This window comes from Mastigoproctus giganteus, chromosome 6 (assembly GCF_048544385.1).
Source record: "Mastigoproctus giganteus isolate SK-2022 chromosome 6, ASM4854438v1, whole genome shotgun sequence".
In the NCBI taxonomy this organism is placed as follows: Eukaryota; Metazoa; Arthropoda; class Arachnida; order Uropygi; family Thelyphonidae; genus Mastigoproctus; species Mastigoproctus giganteus.
In genome coordinates, this window is record NC_143580.1 from 28,922,676 (window position 1) to 28,948,766 (window position 26,091).

A 26,091-nucleotide genomic window follows, 5' to 3' on the forward strand; every position below is an offset into this window, starting at 1 on the left:
GGGTTACTTCTACCCATATGCAGTACTTTGCATTTGTCAAGGTTAATCTTCAGTTGCCACTTCTTAGCCCATCTGCCCAAATTATCTAGATCCAGTTGCAGTAGCACACTGCCATTACTGTCATTAACAACCCTGCCAACCTTTGTATCATCTGCAAACTTCGACACTAAGCCTGATATACCTTCATCAATATCATTGATAAATATACAAAACAACGGTGGAGTCCCAACACCGAACCCTGTGGGACTTCACTAATAACATTAGTCCACGAAGAGCAGCACCCATTGATTACCACCCTCTATCTTCTCCCACTTAACCATCCTTTTATCCATTGTAACAACTTACCCTTAATACCATTCTGCTCCAATTTGTACAATAGTCTTCCATGCACAACAGTGTCAAAAGCTTTCCTGAAATCCAAATATATGATATAAAAATTATTTTTTGCATCTAGTTCCTTTGTAACCACATTAATTATTTCACCTTTGCTCATTCAGTTAACAGGTCAACCACTAATATCAGTTACTGATCTGATAATGTGTTTCTTTGTTGTCTTCAACTTCATTGTCCCAGCTTCTAAATATTTTAGAAAATTATCCGAGTTTGGTAAGTTTAAGATTTCTTTGTTTAATACAGAATCTCAGGCAGGCTTCAGTAATGATTTGAATCACTTTATTAAAAAGTTAATACTGTATTGTGTAATACATTCTGAATAATAAATACATATGTAAATTGCATTTCATTTTCAATATAAACTCCCCTTAAGTGTATGCTTCCCAAATAATCTGGGATTGCTGTTGTCATGTGGTACCTTACATTTCTCAATATTGAGAAATGTCCCTTAACTGCTTTTTTTTTTTTTTTTTCAGAAAAACTGGTAATTTATCTAGGACTTGGTGATTAGTGTTTGCTTATGACAGTTGATTGTGTAGGAAACGATACCAGCTGTTTACTTTAGTTTGTGAAGAATGTGGTAATAGTGTTTGTGTATATAATAATAGTTTCATGCATTGATAACTAACTTAAGACAAACTTTAATGTCTTTTCTTAAATTTTAGAAGATTTTGAATTATTTTGTCTGTCTACTTTTTTTTATGACTTTTGCACATAATCCAGGCTCTGCTTATTACATTTCAAATCACTTCACCTCTTGTCACATTCAATACTTCAGTAAAAATTCAAAATTTTGGAAACTTTCTTTTGTGTAATACTGTGTAATACATTCTGAATAATAAATACATATGTAAATTGCATTTCATTTTCAATATAAACTCCCCTTAAGTGTATGCTTCCCAAATAATCTGGGATTGCTGTTGTCATGTGGTACCTTACATTTCTCAATATTGAGAAATGTCCCTTAACTGCTTTTTTTTTTTTTTTTTTCAGAAAAACTGGTAATTTATCTAGGACTTGGTGATTAGTGTTTGCTTATGACAGTTGATTGTGTAGGAAACGATACCAGCTGTTTACTTTAGTTTGTGAAGAATGTGGTAATAGTGTTTGTGTATATAATAATAGTTTCATGCATTGATAACTAACTTAAGACAAACTTTAATGTCTTTTCTTAAATTTTAGAAGATTTTGAATTATTTTGTCTGTCTACTTTTTTTTATGACTTTTGCACATAATCCAGGCTCTGCTTATTACATTTCAAATCACTTCACCTCTTGTCACATTCAATACTTCAGTAAAAATTCAAAATTTTGGAAACTTTCTAAATTTCAAGAACTTTTTTTTTTTTTCAATTAACACATCATTAGATATTATTTATAATCTTAAATTTTTATGTACTGTATATATTTATAGAGTGCTTTTGTTGAGAATCTGGATGAATCTCTCTTATTTGATCGCATGTTTGATGGTGATACAGAGGGAGAGTTACTAAGAAAGTTACCAAAAGCTGATGCTCTACTTGAACAGTATCCTTTTATTTAGATGTTAAATGCTCTTTGATGCATAGGTATGAATGTGCAGTGAAATATATTTCTTTTAATTCATAATTTAGCTGAAGTTGTTTTTCAGTTTGTATAACTTGTATAGATCATATTTATTCAACTTATTTAGAGCATGTTTAAAATTTTGTGATGACCTTAAATAATTCCTTTACGCAATTATCTGTTATTGGTTACAATCTATTAAAAAAAAAAAAAAAAAAAAAATCAACAGATTGTGTATTATTTCAGTGAGTCAGAAGTGTGGTTAGTTGTCCCATAAACTACATAAGACTCCCACATAACACATCAGATGTTGAACTATATGCCCATTCTCATTACCTGGTATAAAAGGAGAAGCTTCTAGCGTAACATTTTATTTCAGTTTTATGAATGAAAAGTTTCTTTGTATAGAAGTGTGTATTATTTCCCAAAAAAAAAAAAAAAAAAAAAAGTCATTCCTCTGTTGATTTTAACAAGGTGTCGGGGGGAGGGGCTTTCCAGAGAAATTGTTTTTCTTCAAAACTGTTGCCATTCTAAATACTTGCTATAAACCATCAGATAAATATGATGCTGCTGGAAATATTTAGAAAATTCATAAATAGTATTCTGACAGCATTCTTGACAACTGGAGTCTTATATCTGTTGATTGCTGCATTTATAAATTATTAATAGTAATTATATAAGATAATGTAAGAATTGTTAAACTTTGTTCTTAGAGATTGCAAGGAATTCACTGTTATGGAGAAAGGTGTACTAAAAATATTCAGCAGCAAAAAACTTTTTTTTTTTTAAACTAAAGTTTGTTTTTAAAAAAAATCACTATCAAAAGGTTAAGGCAGGAATTCTAAACAGTGCCCTTGATTTGTTTACTGGTGATTATAGTTTCCATTGTGACAAGGCACCATGCCATAGGGAGAATTTAGTGAAGCAGTGAAATGAAGAAATGGATGAATTGATGAAATGAAGTGACCTGCACAATTACTGGACTTAAATCCTTTATAAAATTGTGGCTCCAATTATCAATTGAGGTATCAAGAAAGCCTATCAGTAATACCAAGTTGAATTAGAGTATTATTCATACTTTGCATGACCCACTGTCCATTGCTGTCTCCACTGCAGCAGAGATGGGGGAAACCCCAAGTGTCATCAGACAACTAACACACTGTCCATTGCTGTATAAAATGTTCTGCTTATACCTGAAAGATGAAAACTCACTCTGCTAAAATGAATGTGACACATTAGATTTAAAAAAAAAAAAAAAAAAAAGAATAATACCCAAAACTTCCTTCTTTGCTTCTTTTACCCATTTCTTTCAAGCATTTATTCAGTAATTTTCATAGTTAATATTTTGATGATGACTCTGATTTCTGAAAGAAATTAGGCTAAAATTTTCTTAAATTACTGTCTGTATTATTTCTGTGGGACAACTTTTAAACACAATAAAACCATATATCGTATTCTTGTACAAAATTAAGAAAAATTTTGTACAATTATAGTCCAGTTAGAATTCAGTTTATTTGAAATTATTAAATCTCTCAGATTAAAAAGCATTTCCCAGAGAAGTGTTGTCTTCCATATTTAGCATCTGTCAAAAATTTGTCTTTTATCTGATAATTTCCACTATTGGTACTTGGCAATTAAATTTTACAACAAAGAATTTTGCTCACCTATTTGCTTTCAGCTAAAGCAAAAGTGGTACTTGGCACATATCCACTTTGATATTCCTTATCAAAAACTTCCTAATATGAAATCACATCAATTTAATTTTAAGATCAAATAGAGGGGATTTCAGATTAGGAAGTCTTTAGCTTAAAATCTCTTTGCCTTCTCCTTTTTTTTTTTTTTTTTTTTATGTTCCAGATGTAAGAAGTGTACTGATCTAAAATTAGAACTTGCTTTACTAGGTTACTAGACAAATTTGAATTGCTGAAGGAAACAGGTAAATGCCTAGAGACTCAAGTATCTAATGACCTGCCAGGCAATACAGCTCCAGTTTGGGCTGCAGAACAGAATAGTCAAGTGCATACATTTTGGTTTGGAGATTCCAATACTAGGGAAATGGTTATCTTTTTTTTTTTTTTTTTTTTTGTAACAAGGATAAGGGAACTAGAATTAAGGTATGTCTGCTGGGAACAACAACTGATGTTGCCAACAGAGAACATTATTATTTGTCTGGAGATTGATAATATTAAACACAATATTGACAGTTTGGTAGATAAATAGAGGACTGTGCTGAAAAAAAAATGCCAAAAGTTAGATCAGAATGTATATGTGACTTCAGTTTCTGCCCAGGCACAAATAGGAGGAACTGTATGCTAAAGCTTTGTGGATTAATTCAAGATTTCAGAGAATCTGCAAGGCTTTTGGGGATCAGGATTTTTATCAGTGTGGCTGTACCTAGGTAGAAGGAATCTGTTTTGTAGAGATGGAATATATTTGAACAAAAATAATGCCAGCATTTTTACCAGTATCATTGAGGAAGCTTTAGGGTTCAGAGAAACTGCTTGTTGGGAGAAGATGGGGTAATATAGACCCTCATTTAAAAATGTAATCATAGTACTTGCATACCACTCAAGAGTTCTTGTTTTTGACAACAAACTTGATATTAGTGATATGCACTGAGGGACAGCAACGTTTCAAACAAATGGGAGGCTATTGTTAAAGGAAACAAACTTAGATATCTTCAAGAGGTGTGTCAGGGTATTTAATTATACTAGGACTCTTAATCTGAACTGTCTCCAGTGTTGTCAATAAAATGAGTGAATTTGTTAACTGTTCCATTAGTCCCTATTGCGTCACATTAGTTGCTCTAACTCTGGGTTAGGAGTAACTTATGCTGACGGGATGAGCACTTATGGAAGCAAGGTATCACCAGAAATAGGGATAAATCATTTCAGTATGTAGAGCCAATACATGCAGATGAAATGGCAAGCAAATGTAAATGTCTGATGAATGATTTCAATTTGCCCCTTATTGATTGGAACAAACAGGACAGAAACTCACAGTGAGGACAGAATTTTTAAATAAGCTAGATGATTATTTGTATCAGCATATAAGAGAAAATACTAAGGGGGGGATAAGAATGCCCTAGACCTGATTATCACCCACAGACCAGATGACATAATAGAGCTGAGAGTACAGGAACCATTAGTATTATCTTCCATCTTAGAACTGTACAATCAGTTCTAAGTTGAAAGATAATGAAGAAAGAAGTTGCAGTTGTAAAAGGTAAAGGCATGGTTTTAATTTCAGGAAATGGGACTGTAATAGTTTAAGGTGGCTACATAGCTCCTATCAGCTGGGCAGATAGCACAATGAGGACAAATACATTAAAATCATGAATATCTTTAAAGCAATAGTCACAGAATCCATTAATGTATGTGGAGATGTATTAAGAAAATATAGTTGAAAGACGTTGAAAGAAATGCATTAAAAAATACAGCAAAGTGCTGAGATGGATGAATACGGAGCTGGCTAGTCTAGTAGAACAGAGAAAGATGACATGGAAAGTTTACAGAGTAATAAAAAAAGTACTGAAGCCTGTAACAGCTACAATTTGAACTTTAGTAGTACCACAGAAAAGATTATGGTTGGCAAAGGCTGAGTACGAGAAATCACTGGCTAAGACAGCAAAGAACAGGGACAAGGAGTTTTTTGTGCATGTGAGTATGAGGAAGAAAATCAATCAGATTGGACCCTTGCATTAGTAGCTGTGGAAAAAAAATTGTGTAACAGAGTGGAAAAGTCCTAGATAACCTAGCTGATGAATTGAACAGGTATTTTACATTTACTCTACCATTACAGATGAAAAACCCTTCATAGTAAGAACACCCTGCGAGCAAGGCTTAAAAGTATAAAATTAGTGATATTGAAGTTATAGAAGATTGTTTATTAGAAAAACTTTCAAGCTTAAAGGCAAGCGAGTCACCAAAGTTGATGGCATATACCTAGTAATCTTGATGAGGGAGATGGTGAAAGAGTGCATTGAATCTTTAAGGTTAATTAGGAAGGCATCATTGGACTCAGGAAAGATTCCTTTGGACTTCAGAAATCGCTAACATATCGCCAGTACATAAAATGCGATTCTAAGAATGAAGTGGGTAATCACAGACTAGTAAATCTGACTTCTCTGGTAGGGAAAATCATGAGTGTATTACATGAGTGTGATATTTAGATAGAAATGGAATTCTGTAGGGAAATGCAGCATGGTTTTGTTAAAGGAAAAAAACTAAGCTTTTAATTAAGCTGGATAGCTATTTTAATACAGTAACTGATGGACTGATTGCCAGAAATAATTTCTACATGATCTAGATTTCAGCAAAGCATTTTACGCAGTCCCTGATGAGAGATTACTATATAAGTTGGCAGCAGGGAGTTTGGATAACATTCTGGGATGGATTGCAGGTTAAGATTGCAGAGAGCTGTAATTAATCATTGTTCTTCAGATTATGCTAACATTAGAAATGGGATTTCCCAAGGATTGGTTCTGGGACTGCTGTTGTCTCTGATTTTCTTAAATGACATTTATGAAAGAATAGAGGACATCATGTCAAAATTTGCATATGACATAAAGATGGGAGAGTAGTTAACGATCAGTGTCTACCAGTGCTGTTGCAGGTCAACTTGGATAGAATGGTCAGAAAAGTGGCAGCTATGTTTTAATGCAACAGAATTTAAGTTCTTACATTTGGAGAGTAACAACCCAAAAATAACTTCTACTGTTGTTGGGAAAGAATTTAAAACAGCAAGAGGGAAGGGATTTGGAAGTTATGATACAGATGGACATGAATTTTTCAAGCATTGTAGACAGACAGCAATGAAGGCCTATTGCATCCCATCAATGATTTATTGAACATTTGCTTGTAGAGATTGGGTGGTCAATAATCCCCCGTACAAGTTAGTTGTAAGGCTACACTCAGAATACTGTATCCGACTGAGGTGGTTTTTTTTTTTTTTTTTTTTTTTTTGAAAGGATCCAAAGATGGGCAACCAGCGTGTTGAGATCTGCAAAAGTGCATGTGTGAGGAAAGACTTCAAATATCTGGACTATAGCAGAAGTTTTCTTTTTTGGCCAACAAGTTGGCAAAAAAGAAAATTACTGAAATATATTGCTACCATCAGTAGTTGAGGCTAACAGCTTAGTAAAATTCAAAGATCAGAATAGTTAAGTATGCAAGAGAAAACAGAATTTTATTTTGTATATATGCACTATAATGGGAGTTTATGTATACAATAAACAATGTTTATGAAGCAATGACTTTTTTTTTTAGTTGTTGGTGCATCAGCTTCTGTGGCCATAATGCACCTCCCAAGGTTTTTGCATTTTATTCTGATCCAAGCCCAAGGCAGGATTCGAACCCACGACCTTTGGGTTGCCAGGCAGGCACTTTACCCACCTGGCTAGCCTGGTCGGCACAATGGCTTATATGCAAGTTGAAAACCTGCACACTTAATGTAGTATGCCTGTTTTTTTTTTTTTTTTTTTTTTTTTTGCCTCCTGAATCTTCAACCTTCTTTTGCGTACTATTAAAAAGATTTTAATAAGTCTTTTTAATAGTATGTTCAACGTTTATATCATGTTGAACACATGAAAAGACACTGATTATTGTGCCAGCAAGGAGAGCATAAAAATAAAACAGTAATAAAATGGCTAGACATTAGGAAAGAGCAACCTTTCTGCCTTCAAAGCTTCAAGCTAAATATGAAATAAACAAGTGTAACCTGCACTGGAAATGATTTCTGTGAAGTAATCAAACTGTGCCATAGATGATTTCTAGAATTTAGCCTCCATCTCTTTCTCAAAATGAAAATTCAAGGGGGAAGGAGAATGAATATACAGGTTTATTTCTTCTTAGAATCTTACAACAGTGATATGTTGGAAAATGTTTTAAACAAGAGCACTATAAATATTATAGATGTTAAAAAATGCATGGCACTTCATAGGATTGAGCATGGAACCAGAAAAGATCATTAAAAGCAGGAAAGCACTATGAGCAGGTGCATTGTAGTGCTCCTGCTGTATGCATGTGGGATTCACTGTATTTATATTTGTTTAGTGTTTTATATTACTTTATTATTATTTTATTTTATTTTTTATTTTTTTTTGGCTTGCTTTTGCTACTTCAAGTGGCTTCCTTGCGATATATAGCTTATGCTTATATTAATTTCATTAGCAACCCTTCGGGCAGTGACCAATTTGTTGGAAGTTCTCCCTTCCAGCATGTGTAATAGAACAAACAGAACCAAAAACTCAGGCTCAGAAGTTCACTGGTTCACAAACTATATTCTAACCGGCTGTTAACATTAGGAACCTAGTTTTGTAAGAGCAAAACATCATCCATTTAACACAAGACCAAGTGATTGGAAAACTCTTGCCTTTTATAGTGCAAAAATGCCTAGAAAGTACAATAGAAACCCTCAGATTTGATGTTTATTATGAGAGGACGCCAACTGGTAACTAACTTCTGAATGGTCAAAAACAATTACAAAATCTTACATCAAGAGGAATCTTAGCTTCATTTTCCCCACACATCTCCCTAAATATGTCAAGGGGAGTCATAGGACTTTGACAATCTACGGTGGACAGTGAAGAGAGAAGTTGCAATAATTAAAGGCAAAGGAATAGGTTATAATTTCAGAATTATAATCCATTGCTTATGGCTTAAGGTACTACATGACCTCTCTTAACTGGATAGATATCACAGAGAGCGAATACAATTGAATTATGGTATACCTTTAAAATATTAATCGCAGAAGTCTTGAATGTATACACAGGTAGTTCTCAACTTTACGAGTTAATTCATTTCTAGCGTGAGCTCATAAAACTGGAATTTTATCTCATAGACATAATGTTAAAAATAGGGGTTACATTCTCAACAATGAAATTAGTTAGCTAATTAGTTTATGCTTAAACAATGATTGATTTATCCAAAGAAATTAAAACATAGCCTGTAAAATCAAGCAAATTATAATAAAGAAATTATTTATGAGACTACTCCTTGTGTAACAAACCAACGAGTGCCAAGCCAATGTTTTTATTCTTTATCATCAACTAAATGCACACTCGTTGATCACTCATTATTGGCTCGGCACTCGTTGGTTTGTTGCACAAGGAGTAGTCTTCTTCAGAAATGCTTCAAGAGGCGTTTGTTTTCAAAATAATCTTCTCTTTTCTTTATAAATTTCAATAGCATGCATAAGCATTTTTTAATGGAACGCACAAATTGCAACTAATAAGATTTGCACGAAGTAACAAGTTTACAAAGCTTTAAAAAAAAAGGAATGAAGTGAAGATACTGAAAATTTGTTTTTTATATGATTGAAGATTTCAGTAAAGGGGAAACACATTTCACCATAATAACACAAAAAACCACACAATTCCAGCTATCGGTATTTTTGCAAATGCGATAACATGGATTTTTTTTTTTTTTTATGTAAACCCTAAATACAAGAGGTATTAGAACCCCATGCTTGGGTTGGAGGTTGAGAAGACGAAAGAAGATATTTGTTGACATTGGACTTGAACTTCTGTAGACTGTAATTTTCAGGAAATACGTATGAAGGAAATTCCAGAAAACGGCAGTTGAATGAATAAACGAGGAAGATGAAAAGTTGGTTCTGTGAGTTTGAAGTTGGACAGTAAATGGATGTTGGCTGGTGGCGGCATGTGTTCGGACTGTTTTGAAAGAGAGAGCAGGAATTATAGAAGCCAATTCAGCAGAACAGTTCCCATGGAAGTATCTGTAGAAGAGGCATGCAGCAGAAACAGTACATCTATGAGACAGCGAGTGAAGAGACTCTGTTAGAAATGAATCATTAATTAACCTAACTGCCCTCTTCTGAATGGAAAATAGAAGTCTGAGAGAGGTTTTGGGGGTACCACCCCAGATGTGGGAACAATATTCCATGGCAGGGCGGATTTGCGATTTATACAGAGTGAGCAACTGTTTGGAAGAAAAGTAACGCCGAGAGCGAAAGAGAAAACCAAGTTTTTTAGATGCAGAGGAAGCAATATTAGTACTGTGCTTGTGCCAAGAGAGAAAAGTCAGGGTAATCCCCAAAAGAGATATATCATTTTGCCTAGAAATCGGAGTGTCACCAAAGATAAGCATAGGAGCAGAAGAATCCTTTTTGCGAGATATAAGGCAAGACTGAGTTTTAGAAGGGTTGAAATCAACTAAGTTGTCTTTGCCCCACTGGAGAATTACCTGAAGATCAGCATTTAAGGAATTGGTAGCAGGTTTTCAAGAAGTTGAAGCTGATTGAGCAGGACAGGTTTATCAAAATGGAAAGTGGAATGCAATGTGCTATCATCGGCAAAACTATGGATAGGATTTCCAGTCAATGGAAGAAGGTCATTAATAAACAAGAGGAAAAGAGTGGGGGAAAGAACTGAACCTTGAGGGACACCAGCATTAGTGGAGAAGTTAAAGACAGAGCCATCTACCATCACCCTCAGTGAGCGATTGAGCGATCAGAGAGAAAACTGGATAACCAATTACTAAAAACAGTTGGCAAACCATAAGATGGAAGCTTGTTTGGAAGGTGGTCCCATAGATTTTCAATCTTAGGTAGCACACCTAAGACAGTGGTTTTCAACTGGGGTGCTGCGGCACATTAGGGTGCTGCAACAACATTCTTGGGGTGCCGTGTCATTTGGGTTTAAGTTACTTAAAGTTATTATTAATTTGAAATTTTTATATTTATTTCATTATAAAAAGGGTACAATATAAAGAGTACAGTACAATATCCATTGTACCATATCTTTAATTTTGTGGTGATCTATAATTGATCTTTATTTAGTACCTCTATATAAAGAATAAAATTACTATATATAGGTACATATTAAAAGGTCAAAAACCACTGTGTTATGTATTTCTTTTGACCTTGGGGTGCCGTGTAAAAATTACTGGGACAGTAAAGGTGCCGTGAACTGAGAAAGGTTGGGAACCTCTGGGTTAAGATCAGGGGAATTCGGTGGCCAAGGGAGTAGCTTGAAGTCTTCGTCATGCTCCTCAAACCACTCATGGACAATTCTGGTGACATTGCATGGCGCATTGTCTTGCTGATAGATACCATTGCCCCCAGTGAACACAGTCAATATGAACAGGTGTACCTGATCGGTGACGATTGATAGGTAACCATTTGCATTCAGAGTGCCCTTCAGAGGTATCAGCGGACCCAAGCCATGCCATGAAAACATTCCCCAGACCATAATGCCGTCCTCACCAGCCTGCCTTCTGCCAACAGTCTTGTCCGGTTCTTGGAGGTTTCACACCTAATATGCCATCGTCCATCCACTCGGTGGAGCAGAAAGCGTGACTCATCAGAAAAGGACACCCATTGTCATTTGGCTGGAGTCCAGTGTCGGTATTGCTGTGCAAACTGACGGCATTGTTTGCGATGGACGGCCGTCAGCATGGGTGCTGTCACCATGCATCTGCTCTGGAGCTCAGTCGGCATCAGGGTTTGCTACAATGTCATGTTGGAGACCTTTCTGGGGGGCTCCACTGTTCATTTTGTTAGCCAGTTGAGCAACAGTAGCTTGTCAATCATCCCGATCAACTGTTTCAGCTGACATTCACCTCTGGGATTAATGGTGCATGGGGCTCCACAACTGGCACATCTGGTCGTGCAAACAGGCCCATACATCCAGTCTTTGCGGACTTTGAGAAATGCACATGAGCATTTCACAAAGTCTGCTGTTTCGGAAATCCTGGCACTCCTGGGCTGATAGCCAATGATCATGCCTTTTTCCAGGTCAGATAGGTTGTGTGCTTTGCCCAGGACAGAGGCTGTTACTGTGTTCATGGATGCCAAACATCAAGCCTTATATGCTTTTGGTGTATGAACTTGACATATGTGCTGTATGATTTGCTAGGCGTGTGATGTCTGCATTGGGTGGTGGTCATAATATTGTGACTGGACTCTGTAAATTATCAGGTGACACAGAAGCCTATGGAAAATATAAGCTAGTCTGTAATCAAGTCAAAAAGGAGGTTAGGCAGGCAAAGGCAGATTATGAGAAATCTCTTTGGCATAGGGCACGAAGAAAAACAGCAAAGAGTTCTTTACTTATGTAAATCATCTATGACCTCATAGATGATTTACATAAGTGAGGATTGGTCCTCATAACATAGATGTTTCGACTATTGATGATCCTGCTCAAGTAACTGATAAACTGAATGAGTATTTTGCATCTACATTCACACATGAGGAGTTATTCAAGGAGGGGAATGCCAGAAGTTGATTAAACTATAACGGGGAGCCAAGTGATTTTGTAATAACTGAGAGCAAAGTGGAGGAGAAATTGTTGAAGTTAAACATAAAGGTACCTGGAGCAGATGGAATCTATCCAATTATAATAAGGAAGAGGTAGCAAGTGAGGTAAGCAAACCCTTAGCCATAATTATGAGAGAATCCTTGGACTCATAGGAGGTCCTCATGAACTGGAGATGTGCAAACGTATCCCTAGTTCACAAAGAGGGTTCAAAGGGTGACGCAAATAATTATGGACCTGTTAGTTTAACTTCTGTTCCGGGGAAAATAAATGGAGTCACTGGTTAAAGAAGTGATGCAGGATCACCTAGACAAGACAGCAGTAATAGCTTAGACATAGCATGGGTTTGTTAGGGGGAAGTCTTGTCTGACCAATTTGATTGGATACTACGATGTGGTCTACGATGGAACTGGATGCAAAGAATAATTTTGATATCGTATATTTGGATCTTAGAAAGGCTTTTGATACTGTGGCACATGGAAGACTGCTGTACAAATTGGAGAGGTATGGCATTAAGGGTAAGTACCTACAATGGACAAAGGGATGGTTGAGTGAGAGACGGCAGAGAGTGGTAGTAAACGGACACTGCTCTATGTGGATTAATGTTATTAGTGGAGTCCCCCAGGGTTGGATGCTGGACCCATTGTTGTTTTCTGTATTTATCGATGATATTGATGAAGGTATATCAGGTTTAATGTCCAGGTTTTTAGATGATACAAAGGTTGGCAGGTTAATGCCAACCTTTAGATGATACAAAGGTTAATGACAGTAAATACAGTATACTACTGCAACAGGATCGAGAAAAGTTATGCAGATGAGCTGAGAAGTGGCAACTGAAATTTAACATTGCAAATGCAAAGTAATCCACATGGGTAGCAGTAACCCAAGAGAAACGTATCAACTGTGTGGTACTACCTCGGGGAGGCAGAGAAGACCTGGGAGTCATTGTGTAGTCAGATATGAAGTTCTCTGAGCAGTGCAAATGGTCTGCCAGAGCAGGTCGTGGAGTTTTGTCAATGATATATAGGAATTTTACTAGAAGAGACAAAAATGTGATTATCCCTTTGTATAAGGCAATGGTCAGGCCATACCTTGAGTACTATATTCAGGTCTGGAGGCGTCATTTTAGGAAGGATGTACAGTTACTAGAAAGAGTACAGAGAAGGGCTACAAGATTGGTGAGAGGAAGAAAGGGGGTGTGCTTACGAAGAAAGGCTTAAGTTCTGCAAGATCCAATCTTCCTTACATTTTGAGAGTACTGCTCTAAAACAGTGTTCACTGGCTGGCTAGTTAGCACACCGGACCGAACCTGCTGGTAACTCTTTAGGAGGCTTCTGGAATAGCTAGTGTATAATCTTGCTACCTCTGCTCTGCCAGGTAGACAGGAAGGAGTGCGAGTAGTGTGTATGGATGGGCGGAAATTTTCGAGGCCATGTTATGTCTTTGATCTGGGTATATTCTTACCATGTGTACGTCCTATCCAAAAATTTCATTACTTCATACAGTATGTCCCTCCCTAACTTTTTCTTACTATTGAATACACCATGAATTGAATACACTATTGAATACACCACGTCAAACTAATAGAGTAAGCTTATCTGCAAAAACATCTAAACCTCCCTAACACTTCCTAGTTAATTTCACAAATATACGTGGTCTCACTTCTAATCTCAACGATGTCCATTTCCACTTGCAGTCTGCCAAACCCCATGTTCTTTTGCTGACAGAAACTCAGTTATCAGTTGATTCAACTGCTGCTCATCTCAGTTGCCCAAATTATTCGCTGTATGATTCCTTTTGCCTCAAAGGTGATACTTGTGCATATGTCCATTCCGATATTCTCTGTCACAGACTTGATAATTTTGAATCTCCTCTTTTCGATATTTTTTTGGCTTAAAATCTTTGTACCTCATTGTGTCAAATTCATGTGTTGTCTCTACCGTTCTCCCAACTCCACTAATCACTTGGAGCTCTTTGACTTCCTCTCTCTCTGCAACTTTACTTTCTCCAGTCCAACTTTCCTGACAGTGAGGTAATTTTCCGTGGTGATTTTAATGTTCATAACTCCAACTGGCTTCAGTTTTCTAGTCAGACCGACCCAGCCATTCAAGATGCTGAGGCTTTTGCAATTACTAATGACCTTGCACAGATTGTTCATTTACCTACAAGAATACCGGACAATCCTAACCATACAGCCAACACACTTGATCTTTTTCTCATAAACAACCCTTCTGTATACACATACGAAGTGAGAGGTCCTTTAGGCACCTCAGATCACAACTTGCTGATTGTCTCTTCTCCAATGGAATCTTTATCTCATGGCTATTCCCAACCTCGTATTATTTGACATTACGACAATGAAAAATGGGATGACCTGCGAGATTTCTTTTCTTCTTTTGTTGGTCGGATTACTGTTTCAAAACTTCTGATGTCATGGTTTGCTCAGATCGTGTCAGTGAAATTATTCTTGCAGGAATGGAATCCTTTATCCCACACTCCACTTTAAAATCTCATCCTCTATTTAAACCTTGGTTTTCCAACAAATGTGCTAAGGCTGTTCAGGTTGCATATTGTAATTGGCTTGTTTCTAATTCTTCAGTTTCATTTTTTGACTACACCAAAGCTTGTAACAATTGTAAAGCAGTTATTAATCAGTCCAAACTAGATTTTGAACAGGCTAAGAGTAGAAAACTTGCTTCTTGCCCTAATGGTAGTCGAGCATTCTGGTTTCTTGCCAAAGCTATTGGCCACAACTTTTGCCCATCTCTGCTCCAACCTCTGTTCAAACCAGATGGTTCTGTTGTCACTTCAGCCAAGGATAAAGCTGACCTGCTAGCATCCCATTTTTCTTCCAACTCATGTATTAATGATCTTGGTAAAACACCTCCCACCAATCCCAACACGCTCCATTCAATGTCTCCTGTGGTCTTCCGTCAAAAGGATGTCAGAAGGATTTTGACGAATCTTGATGCTAAGAAAGCTCCAGGTCCTGATGGTATTTCTCCACTTGTTCTCAAAACCTGTGCTCCTGAACTTACTCCTGTTCTTTGCTGCCTGTTTTCACTTTCTTATCCCAAAGGTGTTTTTCCTTCTGCTTGGAAATTTGCTCATATCCACCCAGTTCTTAAAAAGGGTGACAAATCCCTCCAATCCAATTATCGTCCCATTGCAATTACTTCTACTCTTTCTAAAGTAATGGAGAAATCAATTAGCCGCCAACTCTTAAACTACCTAGAAACCTTCCGTCTGATCAACAATCGCCAGTCTCGATTGAGTTAGTGTCGATCCACTGGTGATATTCTGGCTTATGTCACCCATTTATGGACTAATTCAATGGAGAGTTTCGGTGAAGCACAAGTAGTTGCTATTGACATCTCAAAGGCTTTCGATTGTGTTTGGCATAAAGGTCTTCTAAACAAGCTTCCATCTTACGGTTTGTCAACTGTTTTTTGTAATTGGTTATCCAGTTTTCTCTCTGATTGCTCACCGAGGGTGATGGTAGATGGCTCTCTGTCTTCTAACTTCTCCACTAATGCCAGTGTCCCCCAAGGTTCAGTTCTTTCCCCCTTTCTTTTTTTTCTCTTTCATATTAATGACCTTCCATTGACTGGAAATCCCATCCATAGTTTTGCCGATGATAGCACATTGCATTCCACTTTCCATTTTGAGAAACCTTGCCCTGCTCAATCAGCTTTACCTTCTTGAATATCTCCAACAATTCCTTAAATGCCGATCTCCAGGTAATTCTCCAGTTGGGCAAAGACAACTTAATTGATTTCAATCCTTCTAAAACTCAGTCTTGTCTTATGTCTCGCAAAAAGGATTCTTCTGCCCCTATGCTTATCTTTGGTGATTTCTGGGCAAGATGATATATCTCTTTTGGAGATTACCCTAACTTCTAATCTCTCTTGGCACAAGCACGTTACAAATATTGCTTCCTCTGCATCTAAAAAACTTGGTTTTCTCTTTCACTCTCGGTGTTACTTTTCTTCCAAACAAGTGTTTACTTTGTACAAATCTGCCCTACCATGGAATATTGTTCCCACAACTGGGGCGGTGCCCCCAAAACCCCTTTCTCCTAGATTCCATTCAAAAGAGGGCTGTTAGGTTAAGTAATGACTCCTCTCTAAAAGAGACTCTGCATTCACTGACTCATAGACATACTGTTTCTGCTGCATGCCTTTTCTATAGATACTTTTCATGGGCACTGTTCTTCTGAATTGGCTTCTATAATTCCTGCTCTGGCTGTCAAAACAGTCCGAACCCGTGCCGCCAACATACATTTGCTGTCTGACTTCAAACTCTCTGAACCAAATTTTCATCTTCCTCGTTTATTCGTTCAACTGCCGTTTTCTGGAACAACCTTCCTTCATACGTATTTCCTGAAAATTACAGTCTACAGAAGTGTTTCATCTTCTCAACCTCCAACCCAAGCATAGTATTAAGTACTATAGGTTCTAATTCCTCTCATATTTGTGGTTTTCATAAAAAAAAAAAAAAAAAAAAAAAAGTTGCAGCCTCTGGAGACTAGGCACCTGATCAAGCTGTATAAGGCTTTGAATGGTTTGAGCAGGCTCAATGCTGATGGGATACTTCCGCTTGCTTAGATTAAGATCCGAGGGGGCATAGATTCAAATTGAGGAATGACAGTCGTAGAATAGATTGTGTGCAAGTTTGCCCTTAGCCAGCGGGTAGTTGATTGCTGGAACAGACTTCCATCTGTTGTTGTGGAAGTTGATAGCCTTAAATAAATTTAATGCTGAACTAGACAAACATTTAGAGTGACGAGATGGGTGAAATGGGAAGGGGCTTTTTTTTTTTTTTTTTTTGGCTGCTGCTGTATAAGCTTGCTTTCTTGCATCATATGCCTCAACTAACGCTAATTTGCACCGAAAGTCTGTTCATGTTCCTCTCTTCTGGCTTGAATAAAGCACTTTGTTTCTTTTAAAATTTATGCTAACATTTGAAAATCTGAACATAGCCCTTCAGTCCAACATGCTTCACATCTGGATATTGAGGTAATTATCATAGATATGTTGAAGAATATTGTGTGCAAATTTATTTTGCTAACAGTTTTTAAATCTTCCTCTTCCCTTTTGGAAATTGATTACCATTGCAGTATAAACTAGAAGGAAGATTCTAACTTGATCATTTGTATTGCCAAGATCTTGGAGAAAATCTAAAACAAGAGTCTAATACTATTACAAGAAGAAAAAAATTCTGTCTTTTATTCACTGAGGAAGTACTGTATGCTGCATATGACTTGAATGTGTAGAAATTCCCATTGAAAAATATTCTTATAAGTACTGAGGTAGCACAAATTTCATCAATTACCCATGCATCATTTTCAACTTAAAATTTTTTTGTAGATTAGTTTCCAATGGTGTCATTAAAGATAATCATCATCATCATCAGCCAATTTCAATCCACTGCAAGATGAAGACCTCTCCAGCAACTTTCCAGTTCCCACTGTTTTGAGCACTGGCCATCCATTTACTACCCACAAACTCATGAATTTCATCTATCTATCTCCGCCTTTGTCTTCCAGGTTTTCTTCTAGCTCCTCTTGGGTACCATTCTGTTATTTTCTTAGTCCATCTGTCATCATGTCTTTGAGCTATGTGTCCAGCCCAAGACCATTTTAGTTCTTTAGTTGTGATAAGAATGTCCTTTACTTGAGTTTGCTGCCTAATCCATGTGTTTCTCTTCTTATCTAACAGTCTGATTCCCAATATAGTTCATTCCATTCTTCGCTGTGTAGTTCTCAGCTTCTCTTCCATTCTTTTGGTAAGTGCCCAAGTTTCACTTCCATAAGTCATGGTGGGGAGTATACATTGGTTCATTATTTTACATTTCAGACAAACTGGGATATTGCTCTTCAGTATGTGATTATATTTCCTGAATGCTATCCATCCAAAATTTATTCTTCTCTTGACTTCCAGCCATTTATCATTACAGCTATTAACTTGTCCCAGATAAGTATATGACTCCACCTTTTCAATTACAGCTCCTTCAATCATTATTTCCCTTTCTGTGGCATACTTGTTCATCATTACTTTTGTTTTTAGCTATATTCATCTTTAGTCCAAAATCCTTACTAACTGTGCATAACTGATTTAAGATTTTCCTGTAATTCTTTGGGATCGTGGCTTATGACCACAATGTCATCTGCAAATTGTAAATGGTTTAGGTACTCTCCGTTCACATTGACTCCTTTCTGCAACCAGTCTAATCTTCTGAACGCTTCCTCAAGGGCAGCAGTAAACAGCTTCAGAGATAGTCACTCCTTGTCGAACTCCTTTCTCGATTTTAAATTTCCTACTGTCTTTGTCTAGTCTAATAAAGGAGGTAGCATTCTCATATATTTTCTTCAAAATCATAATATGTGGAGTATCTATGCCTTGTCTTTCCAGTGCCCGAAACATTGCCTTATGCTGTATGGAGTCAAATGCCTTTTCATAATCCACAAATGCCAGGCATAATGGTGTTTTATATTCATTTGCTTTCTCAATTAGCTGTGATATTACGTGAAGGTGATCCATAGTTTAGAATCCTGTCCTAAAGCCAGCTTGCTCTTTCGGTTGATTCTCATCAAGTACTCTTTCTAATCTGTTAGTAATGAGCCTCCTGAACAACTTGTAGATGTGGGATAACAAGCTAATTGTTCTATAATTTCCAATTTCTCATTTATCTCCTTTCTTATTTTTTTTTTTATTTATTTTTTTTTTTTTTGGTAGTTGTTGGCGCATAGGCTTCTGTGGCCATAATGCACCTCTCAAGGTTTTTTTTGCAGTACTTTGATCCAAGCCCGAGGCGGGAATCGAACCCGCGACCTTTGGGTTGCCAGGCAGGCACTTTACCCACCTGGCTAGCCCGGTCGGCCTCCTTTCTTATGCAGCAAAACTATGATTGCATTATTCCACTGCTTAGGTGTCACACCTTTTCTAATGCACTTTGTGAAGAGCCTTGTCAGTTTTTGTGTTATTGTCTCTTCCTCCCAATTTTAACAATTCTACAGTAACTTCATCTTCCCCTGGGGCTTTCCGATTCTTCATTTACCCAAAAGTAAATTTGTGTACATAAGAGATTTCAAGTAGCAGGGTTTTTTTTTTTTTTTTTTGCAAAAAATTGAGTTACTTCGTAAGTAGTAAAGTAATTTAGATAAACGTTCAGTAAACTGGCCCATCTGATAATCCAGCATTATTGGAGTCTTGTAAATGCCAAATTGCTGCACTTTGTATTCGACAAGTTAATTGAACAGGTTTACTGGCAATCTATGGTATCACTTGATCTACCAATTGACAAAACTTAACTTCATTGTGATAATAAAGGTGTTTTATATCATTCATATCCATATTGAACAAGTTTGGTATCACTTTTTTTTTTTTTTTTTACATATATCATGTTCCTTTAATTTAGAGAGGATTAGTAGAACTGAAAAAAATATTCAAACCTTTACTATCAAAAAAGGTTTAAAGATCATTGTTCAAAACTGTGTCGTGACATAGTTCAGCTGGGTTTGCAAGAGCATAACCATAGGAGAAAAGAGATATCAGAGTTTATCTACTGTACAGAGGAAGCACGAATGAATAATAGAACAGTAGCAATGAAAGAAGTAAATAAGTTTCTGGCTTATAAGGAAAAGGTAAATCTTTAAATATATTAGCCTACATTAAATAAGCATTGTTTGTCTTTTGTGTGGAAATAAGTTATTAACATTGTTTGGATGTTAAATTATTTAAATATTCTTCAGAGATGAGAAGCCATACATTTAAGTGCTTTCAAACTAATGAATAGAAATCCAATGTGGATTTCTGTTCAACAGTCTGAAATGCTAATAGAGGTGTATTTTAGATCACACTAGTCTCTTTGAGCACTATTATAGACTCAACAAATTCAAGTCAATTGCATCATTTAAATCTGATTACACCTTCATTTGCTAATGATCTGTTAGTAATCCTGGATATATATATCCCTGTCTGAATTGGTCTCCTATGAGATCAATTCAGGTATGAACAGTGGAAACAGATGACAGAGTTGGCACCCACATCCCAGAAGAAATACAAGATGTGCTACAGCAGTATTAAGTGTAAATCAGTAATACTAAACATACTCTGCAACGATCAACCTATAATTGTTGACATGTTCTGTAACAATAAACCTTTTTTTTTTTTTGTTGATAACATAGTTTTCTTAAAGAATTATTGTACCCTTTTATTTTTTACTACTAAACTCATCTCCTCAGTACATTTTTGAGATAATTCCTACTTATAACACTCATGACTGGTAATTACTTGAATTACCAAAACACTTGATTAAAAACAGCAAATTGATCATATAGATATTAGAAATTTATAAATAATTTTTTGATAAAGTTGATTTTGTATGCCAGCATATTTACCAAAAGGAACTGATATATAGCACTGATATACTACTTGAATAGATGGCATTGCAGCACTGGTATAATACTACTTGAATAGATGGTCATAAATTAGCTACCTTAAAACATCTGATATGTAAAAAGCTGTAGTTTTATTGACACTCACAAATGTCTAATATCTTATTTGTGCAAGTCCATCTCAATACAGTGAAGTGCAGAGCAGAAGAAATTCGAAATGGCCAACCCAAAGGAAAACATGGAGTCCTGAAATTGGCGTGTCAGGTAATTATCAAATTTTTGACAAAAGACAGAAATGGACCAAAAAACTATTCATAAATACTTGAAAACTGCATATGGTGATACTGCCCTTTCTGGATACCAGATATAATTTTGGTTTAAGCAGTTTAAATGGGTCAAGAATCTATAGAAGATGACCCCTGCTTGGAATAACCAGCACAACTTTGTTGAAATGTGCCAGAAAATTGAAGACCGGGTTATTCAGGATAGACTATCTATAGCTTATTAAAATATCAATGTTTGCCACAGAATGTAATATTTCTGATGGGCAGGTATTGATTATTCTCCGTAAATTGGACATGTGAAAGGTCTTTAGCATTAGTAGAGGCATACGATGCAAGAAAGCTTATACAGCATCTGCCAAAAAAAAAAAAAATGCTCAGATTTCACCCCTCCGTTCATTCCAAATACCTGTCCAGCTCAGCCTTAAATTTATTTATGCTATCAACTTCCAGATCAAAAGATGGCAGTCTATTCCACTAATCAACTACCCGCTGGCTAAAGGCAAACTTCCGCACATCTATCCTGCAACTTTCTTTCCTCAATTTGAATTTATGCCCTCTCAGACAATTATTCTGAGCAAGAGGAAGAATCCCATCAGCATTGAGCATGCTCAAACCATTCAAGGCTTTATACACCTCAATCAGATCACCTCGCAGGTGCCTAGTCTCCAAACACTGATCTGCAAAACTTAAGCCTTTCTTCGTAAGAGCAACCCTTTGTTCCATTCACTAATCTTGTTGCCCTTCTCTGTACTCGTTGCAACAGCTCTACATCCTTCTTAAAATGAGGCCTCCAGACCTGTATACAGTACTCAAGGTGTGGCCTGACCATTGCCTTATACAAGGGGTAATCACCTCCTTGTCCCTGCTAGAAAACTTCCTGTATATCATTGACAAGACACCATGAGCTACTCTTGCAGACTGTCTGCACTGCTCAGAAAACTTCAGGATAGTGCAGTTTGGGTTTTTTTTTAATCCAGCAATGGTGGTGCTACCTTTTGTAGTAAAAACGGTGGTCAAACCTGACAGGTGCCCATTTTATTTTTAATTTTTAGAAAATGTATTTTTTTTTATTCTGCTTGAACAGTGCCAATATTTCATCTTTTCTTAATGTATTGCAATTATACATGAATTTTCCCAGCAGGGATAAGGAGGTTATTATCCCTTTGTTATAAGACCACATACTTTAATACTGCAACGGGTCTGTAAGTCATTATGGGAAGGACATGGATCTGTTGCAATAGGTGCAGAGAAGAGCAACAAGATTGGTGAGGGAGCACCTTTTCGTTACCAGGAAAGGAAAGTGGTTCCTTTATCTGCAGATTCTTAATGCATGAAGGATCACTACTAATAATCAAATCAAAAGAGTATTACTCCTTCTAGTTGTCTCTCGAACATGCTGATGTAGAAAACAGTCGTCTAAGAAATCCAAAAAAGCTTTGCTTCAGGACAAATTGCAGCTCAATCAGATCTTGAAAGTGCCTAGTCTCTGACACCTGCAAGGAGATCTAATTGAGTCTTTAAGGCCTTAAATGAATAGAGTAAGATTAGTGCTAATGGAATCCTTTCTCTTGCTCAGACTACACACGAGGGGCCATAAATTTAAATTAAGATGGTTGCAATTTGGAACCGCTTAAATTTATCTTCAGCAACTGGGTGAAGGCAAATGGTTGATGGTTGATTGTTGAAATAAACTCCAATCTGGTGTTGTGGAGGTGGGTAGTTTAGATAAATTCAAAGAAAGACTAGATAAATTGTTAGAAGGGTTGGACAAGTGAAATGGTAAGTGTTGGCTCTTTTTTTTTTTTTTTTTTTTGGCTGATGTTTTTTTTTTTTTTTTTGGCTGATGTTGTATAAGCTTGCTTTCTTGCCTCATTATTAATAATAATAGTGCTTATTGTATGTAACCTTTTAAGTTTAAAAAAATGTTAAAAGTTTCTAAACAACAATTTGTTTTACACTATTTTCGAAAAAATAAAAATATATTAATTTTGCTAAAAATTACAAAAAACATATTAGACATAGAGACACCAGTCTCTTATTGTCTTCCTATTTAAAATACTTAAGTGTGTGAAATTTCAAACTATGATGGGCATATACTTCTGCTTATTATCTATATAAATATTAAAACCTTTTTTTTTAAAAAAATGTATGTTCAATCCTGTTAGTTCCATTTTCAGGCTTATTTCAAATTTGGTACTATTCACAGCACAAGAAATTTGAAATTATGTATGTTCCTTCCTGCAGAATTATAAGCAGCAATTTTGAGAGCATACATGTTTCATATTATCATCTTTATGCAATGAAAACAGTGATAAAGCCTTCAAAATCAACTTGGATAGGATGGTAGATGTTTATTGATTTAGTGGGAGAAGAAAAACATGTAACCTGAATCTTTAAATAAACACCGAATTGTATTGCTTTTTTCAATACCATGCCATTCTTCAAATAAAATCCAAATTGTTACAAAAATGGTGGCCCCGAGTGCCAAGCGATAGTGTCCAAGCGATTTTCCAAAGCGATATATAGTGCTCTTTCCCAGTGATTTAGTTATATTTTCTTTCCAGTGCTTTTCTCCTACTCTTTTCTTTGTAAGTGGTTCTGTACTTAACAGATCCTAAGTAAGAACCCAGAAAGGAAAATTACCTTTCTTTTCGTAGTATATTTATTAATTTTTTGCACTAACAAACTAACCTCTCCAACCGCTTGGCCACTAGGTGGCACCGCTCCTGCCTCCACGTGGCGAGGCTGGAAGTCTGGGAGGAAAAGCACTCACTCCCAGGGCTAAAAGGAGCAACAATGGACTGTGATACATGTCCACCACTAGAGCCGACAGGCTCTCAACATACTGAGACTCGAAGAATGGAAGACGATTCCAATCTGGCAAAAAGAATGAAAAAATACTGTAACAAATCAGAACCACCAGCTTTTCTGATTTTACATTCTTTATCGACTCAGCCGCTAAGCAGACTCTCTCCCTTTGTCATCCAGAGATGTCTGGAGAATGCAGCAGGTACACCGAAAATGGTGAAAAGGCTCCAATCAGGAGATCTCTTAATTGAGACCACTCAAGCAAGGCATTCAGAATTTTTATTAAAAATGACATCTATAAGCGGAATCCCAATCAAAGTCTCACCACATAACACCTTGAACTCCTCAAAAGGAGTAATAAGTGAGTGGGATTTGTTGAACGTAACTGAAGCGGAGATAGTCGTGGAACTAGCAGAACAGAAAGTAACTCAAGCAAGAAGAATTATGATAAAGAAGGATGACAATCTTGTTCCCACACGTAATATTATACTGACCTTTAGTACACCAAATTTGCCGACCTCAGTTAAAGCAGGCTACCTAAACTGCCGTATCCGCCCCTACATTCCAAACCCTTTAAGATGTTTCAAGTGCGAAGTTTGGTCACTCCCAAACAACATGTAGAGGCGAAAATACCTGTCCTAACTGCGGGTCAAAAAACCATTCACAAACAGAGTGCACTGCAAAGGCTCCGGAATGTCCAAATTGCAAGAATGACCATCCAGCATACTCAAAATCATGCGAACTCTGGAAAATTGAAAAAAGAATACAAAAGTACAAGACAGAGAATAAGGTCACATATCAAGAAGCAAGAAAGCAAATAAAGTCAACTATCCCAAAAACCACGTACGCTGCCATTACACTAAAATGCCAAGCTGTTTCAACCCAAACTGATGTATCAATTCCGCCCAATACATCCATTGCAGAGTGGGCACGATCTGTGCTATCAACACCTCAACCTACCAGCAAACCCGTCGTAGTTGATGAAATAAGAAATACCCCCATCACAGTTCCGCCTAAAATCAAATCATGTGATAAAATGTCAAATAAATCACGAAGGCAACAAGCCAGTGAATCACAAAAGGCAAACTCAAATAGAATGGACTCTGAAAATATAACTACACACGATGAAACAGTACTTGATCTTCATGCAGAAGATGATATGGAGACTGGATTTACATCAGGTCAAACTGATGACATAGAAGAGGGTACAGATTCCGGACGTCCCAATTTTCCTAGAAAAGATAAAATGAAATACGACCGTCAAAAGCAACCCACTCACAAGAAACAGACAGACTCGCCTTCCCTCCTCAAACCCCGATAATGCAGAACATTGTTCAATGGAATTGTAGAGGTTTACGCAGCAATACCGATGACATCTATGATTTAATATCCCGATATGGTCCTATAGCCGTTTGCATACAAGAGACTAATCTAACTCCACAAGTCATTCCATCAATCAGAAATTTTACATTTTACAGAAAAGATAGAAACTCCTCATTATCCGCACGCGGAGGCGTCGCGATTCTAGTTGACTGTAAAATACCATCTAGAAAAATTCCGCTTCAAACCCACTTAGAAGCCATTGCCGTACGTGTATCAGTTGGGCAAATTCTAACTCTAGTATCTCTGTACCTTCCACCTAACAAGATGTGCACGTTTAAAGAACTAGAAGACCTTATAAGACAGATACCACCACCTTTTTGTATCTTTGGTGATTTCAACGCGCATCATCCATTGTGGGGATCAGACCACATGGACAGTAGAGGACACTTGATCGAGACTATACTAGACCAACTGAATATAACATTACTGAACACTGGTGAAAATACTTATACTCACCTTCCCTCTGGATCTATGTCAGCAATTGATTTAACTCTCTGTTCCCCCATATTATACCCCAGTATAGAATGGACAGTATTAAACGACCCACACAACAGTGATCACTTTCCAATCATATGCAGAATCCAAACGCTTCAAACATCACATCCTGATAATCGCTCAAAATGGAAATTCTCCAGAGCAGATTGGAAAAAGTTTTCAACCCGTCTTTCTTTTGATAGCCAATTGATCAAACTACAATCCATTGATGATGCCACAGAGCATATTACCAAACAAATACTGACCACTGCCTCCGAAGCAATACCTCAGGCCTCCACATTTAAACCCAAAAACCTTAAACACTGGTGGAATGAAGCTTGTACCAATGCCAAAAAGGAAAAAAATAAAGCTTGGAACCTGTTCCGGAAGTTCCCAACTACCAACAACCTAATTCAGTATAAAAGACTAAAGTCAAAAGCTAGGCAAGTTAAAAGAAAAGCCAAAAAGGAATCGTGGATACAGTTTGCCTCCACTATTACAAAAGATACTAGCAGTCGTCTCATCTGGAAA

At 36.7% G+C, this 26,091-nt stretch overlaps 1 protein-coding gene across 1 annotated transcript in view; it reads left to right on the forward strand.

Moving 5' to 3' along the window:
* The window catches only part of LOC150084121 (dynein regulatory complex subunit 3-like), a 170,850-nt gene that overhangs the window by 110,511 nt on the left and 34,248 nt on the right, over nucleotides 1-26,091 (forward strand). The window contains exons 6-7 of the mRNA XM_090375044.1: nucleotides 1,807-1,919; nucleotides 19,684-19,858. Coding sequence (XP_090231170.1) covers nucleotides 1,807-1,919; nucleotides 19,684-19,858 — 288 coding nt within the window. The remainder of the gene's footprint in view (nucleotides 1-1,806; nucleotides 1,920-19,683; nucleotides 19,859-26,091) is intronic.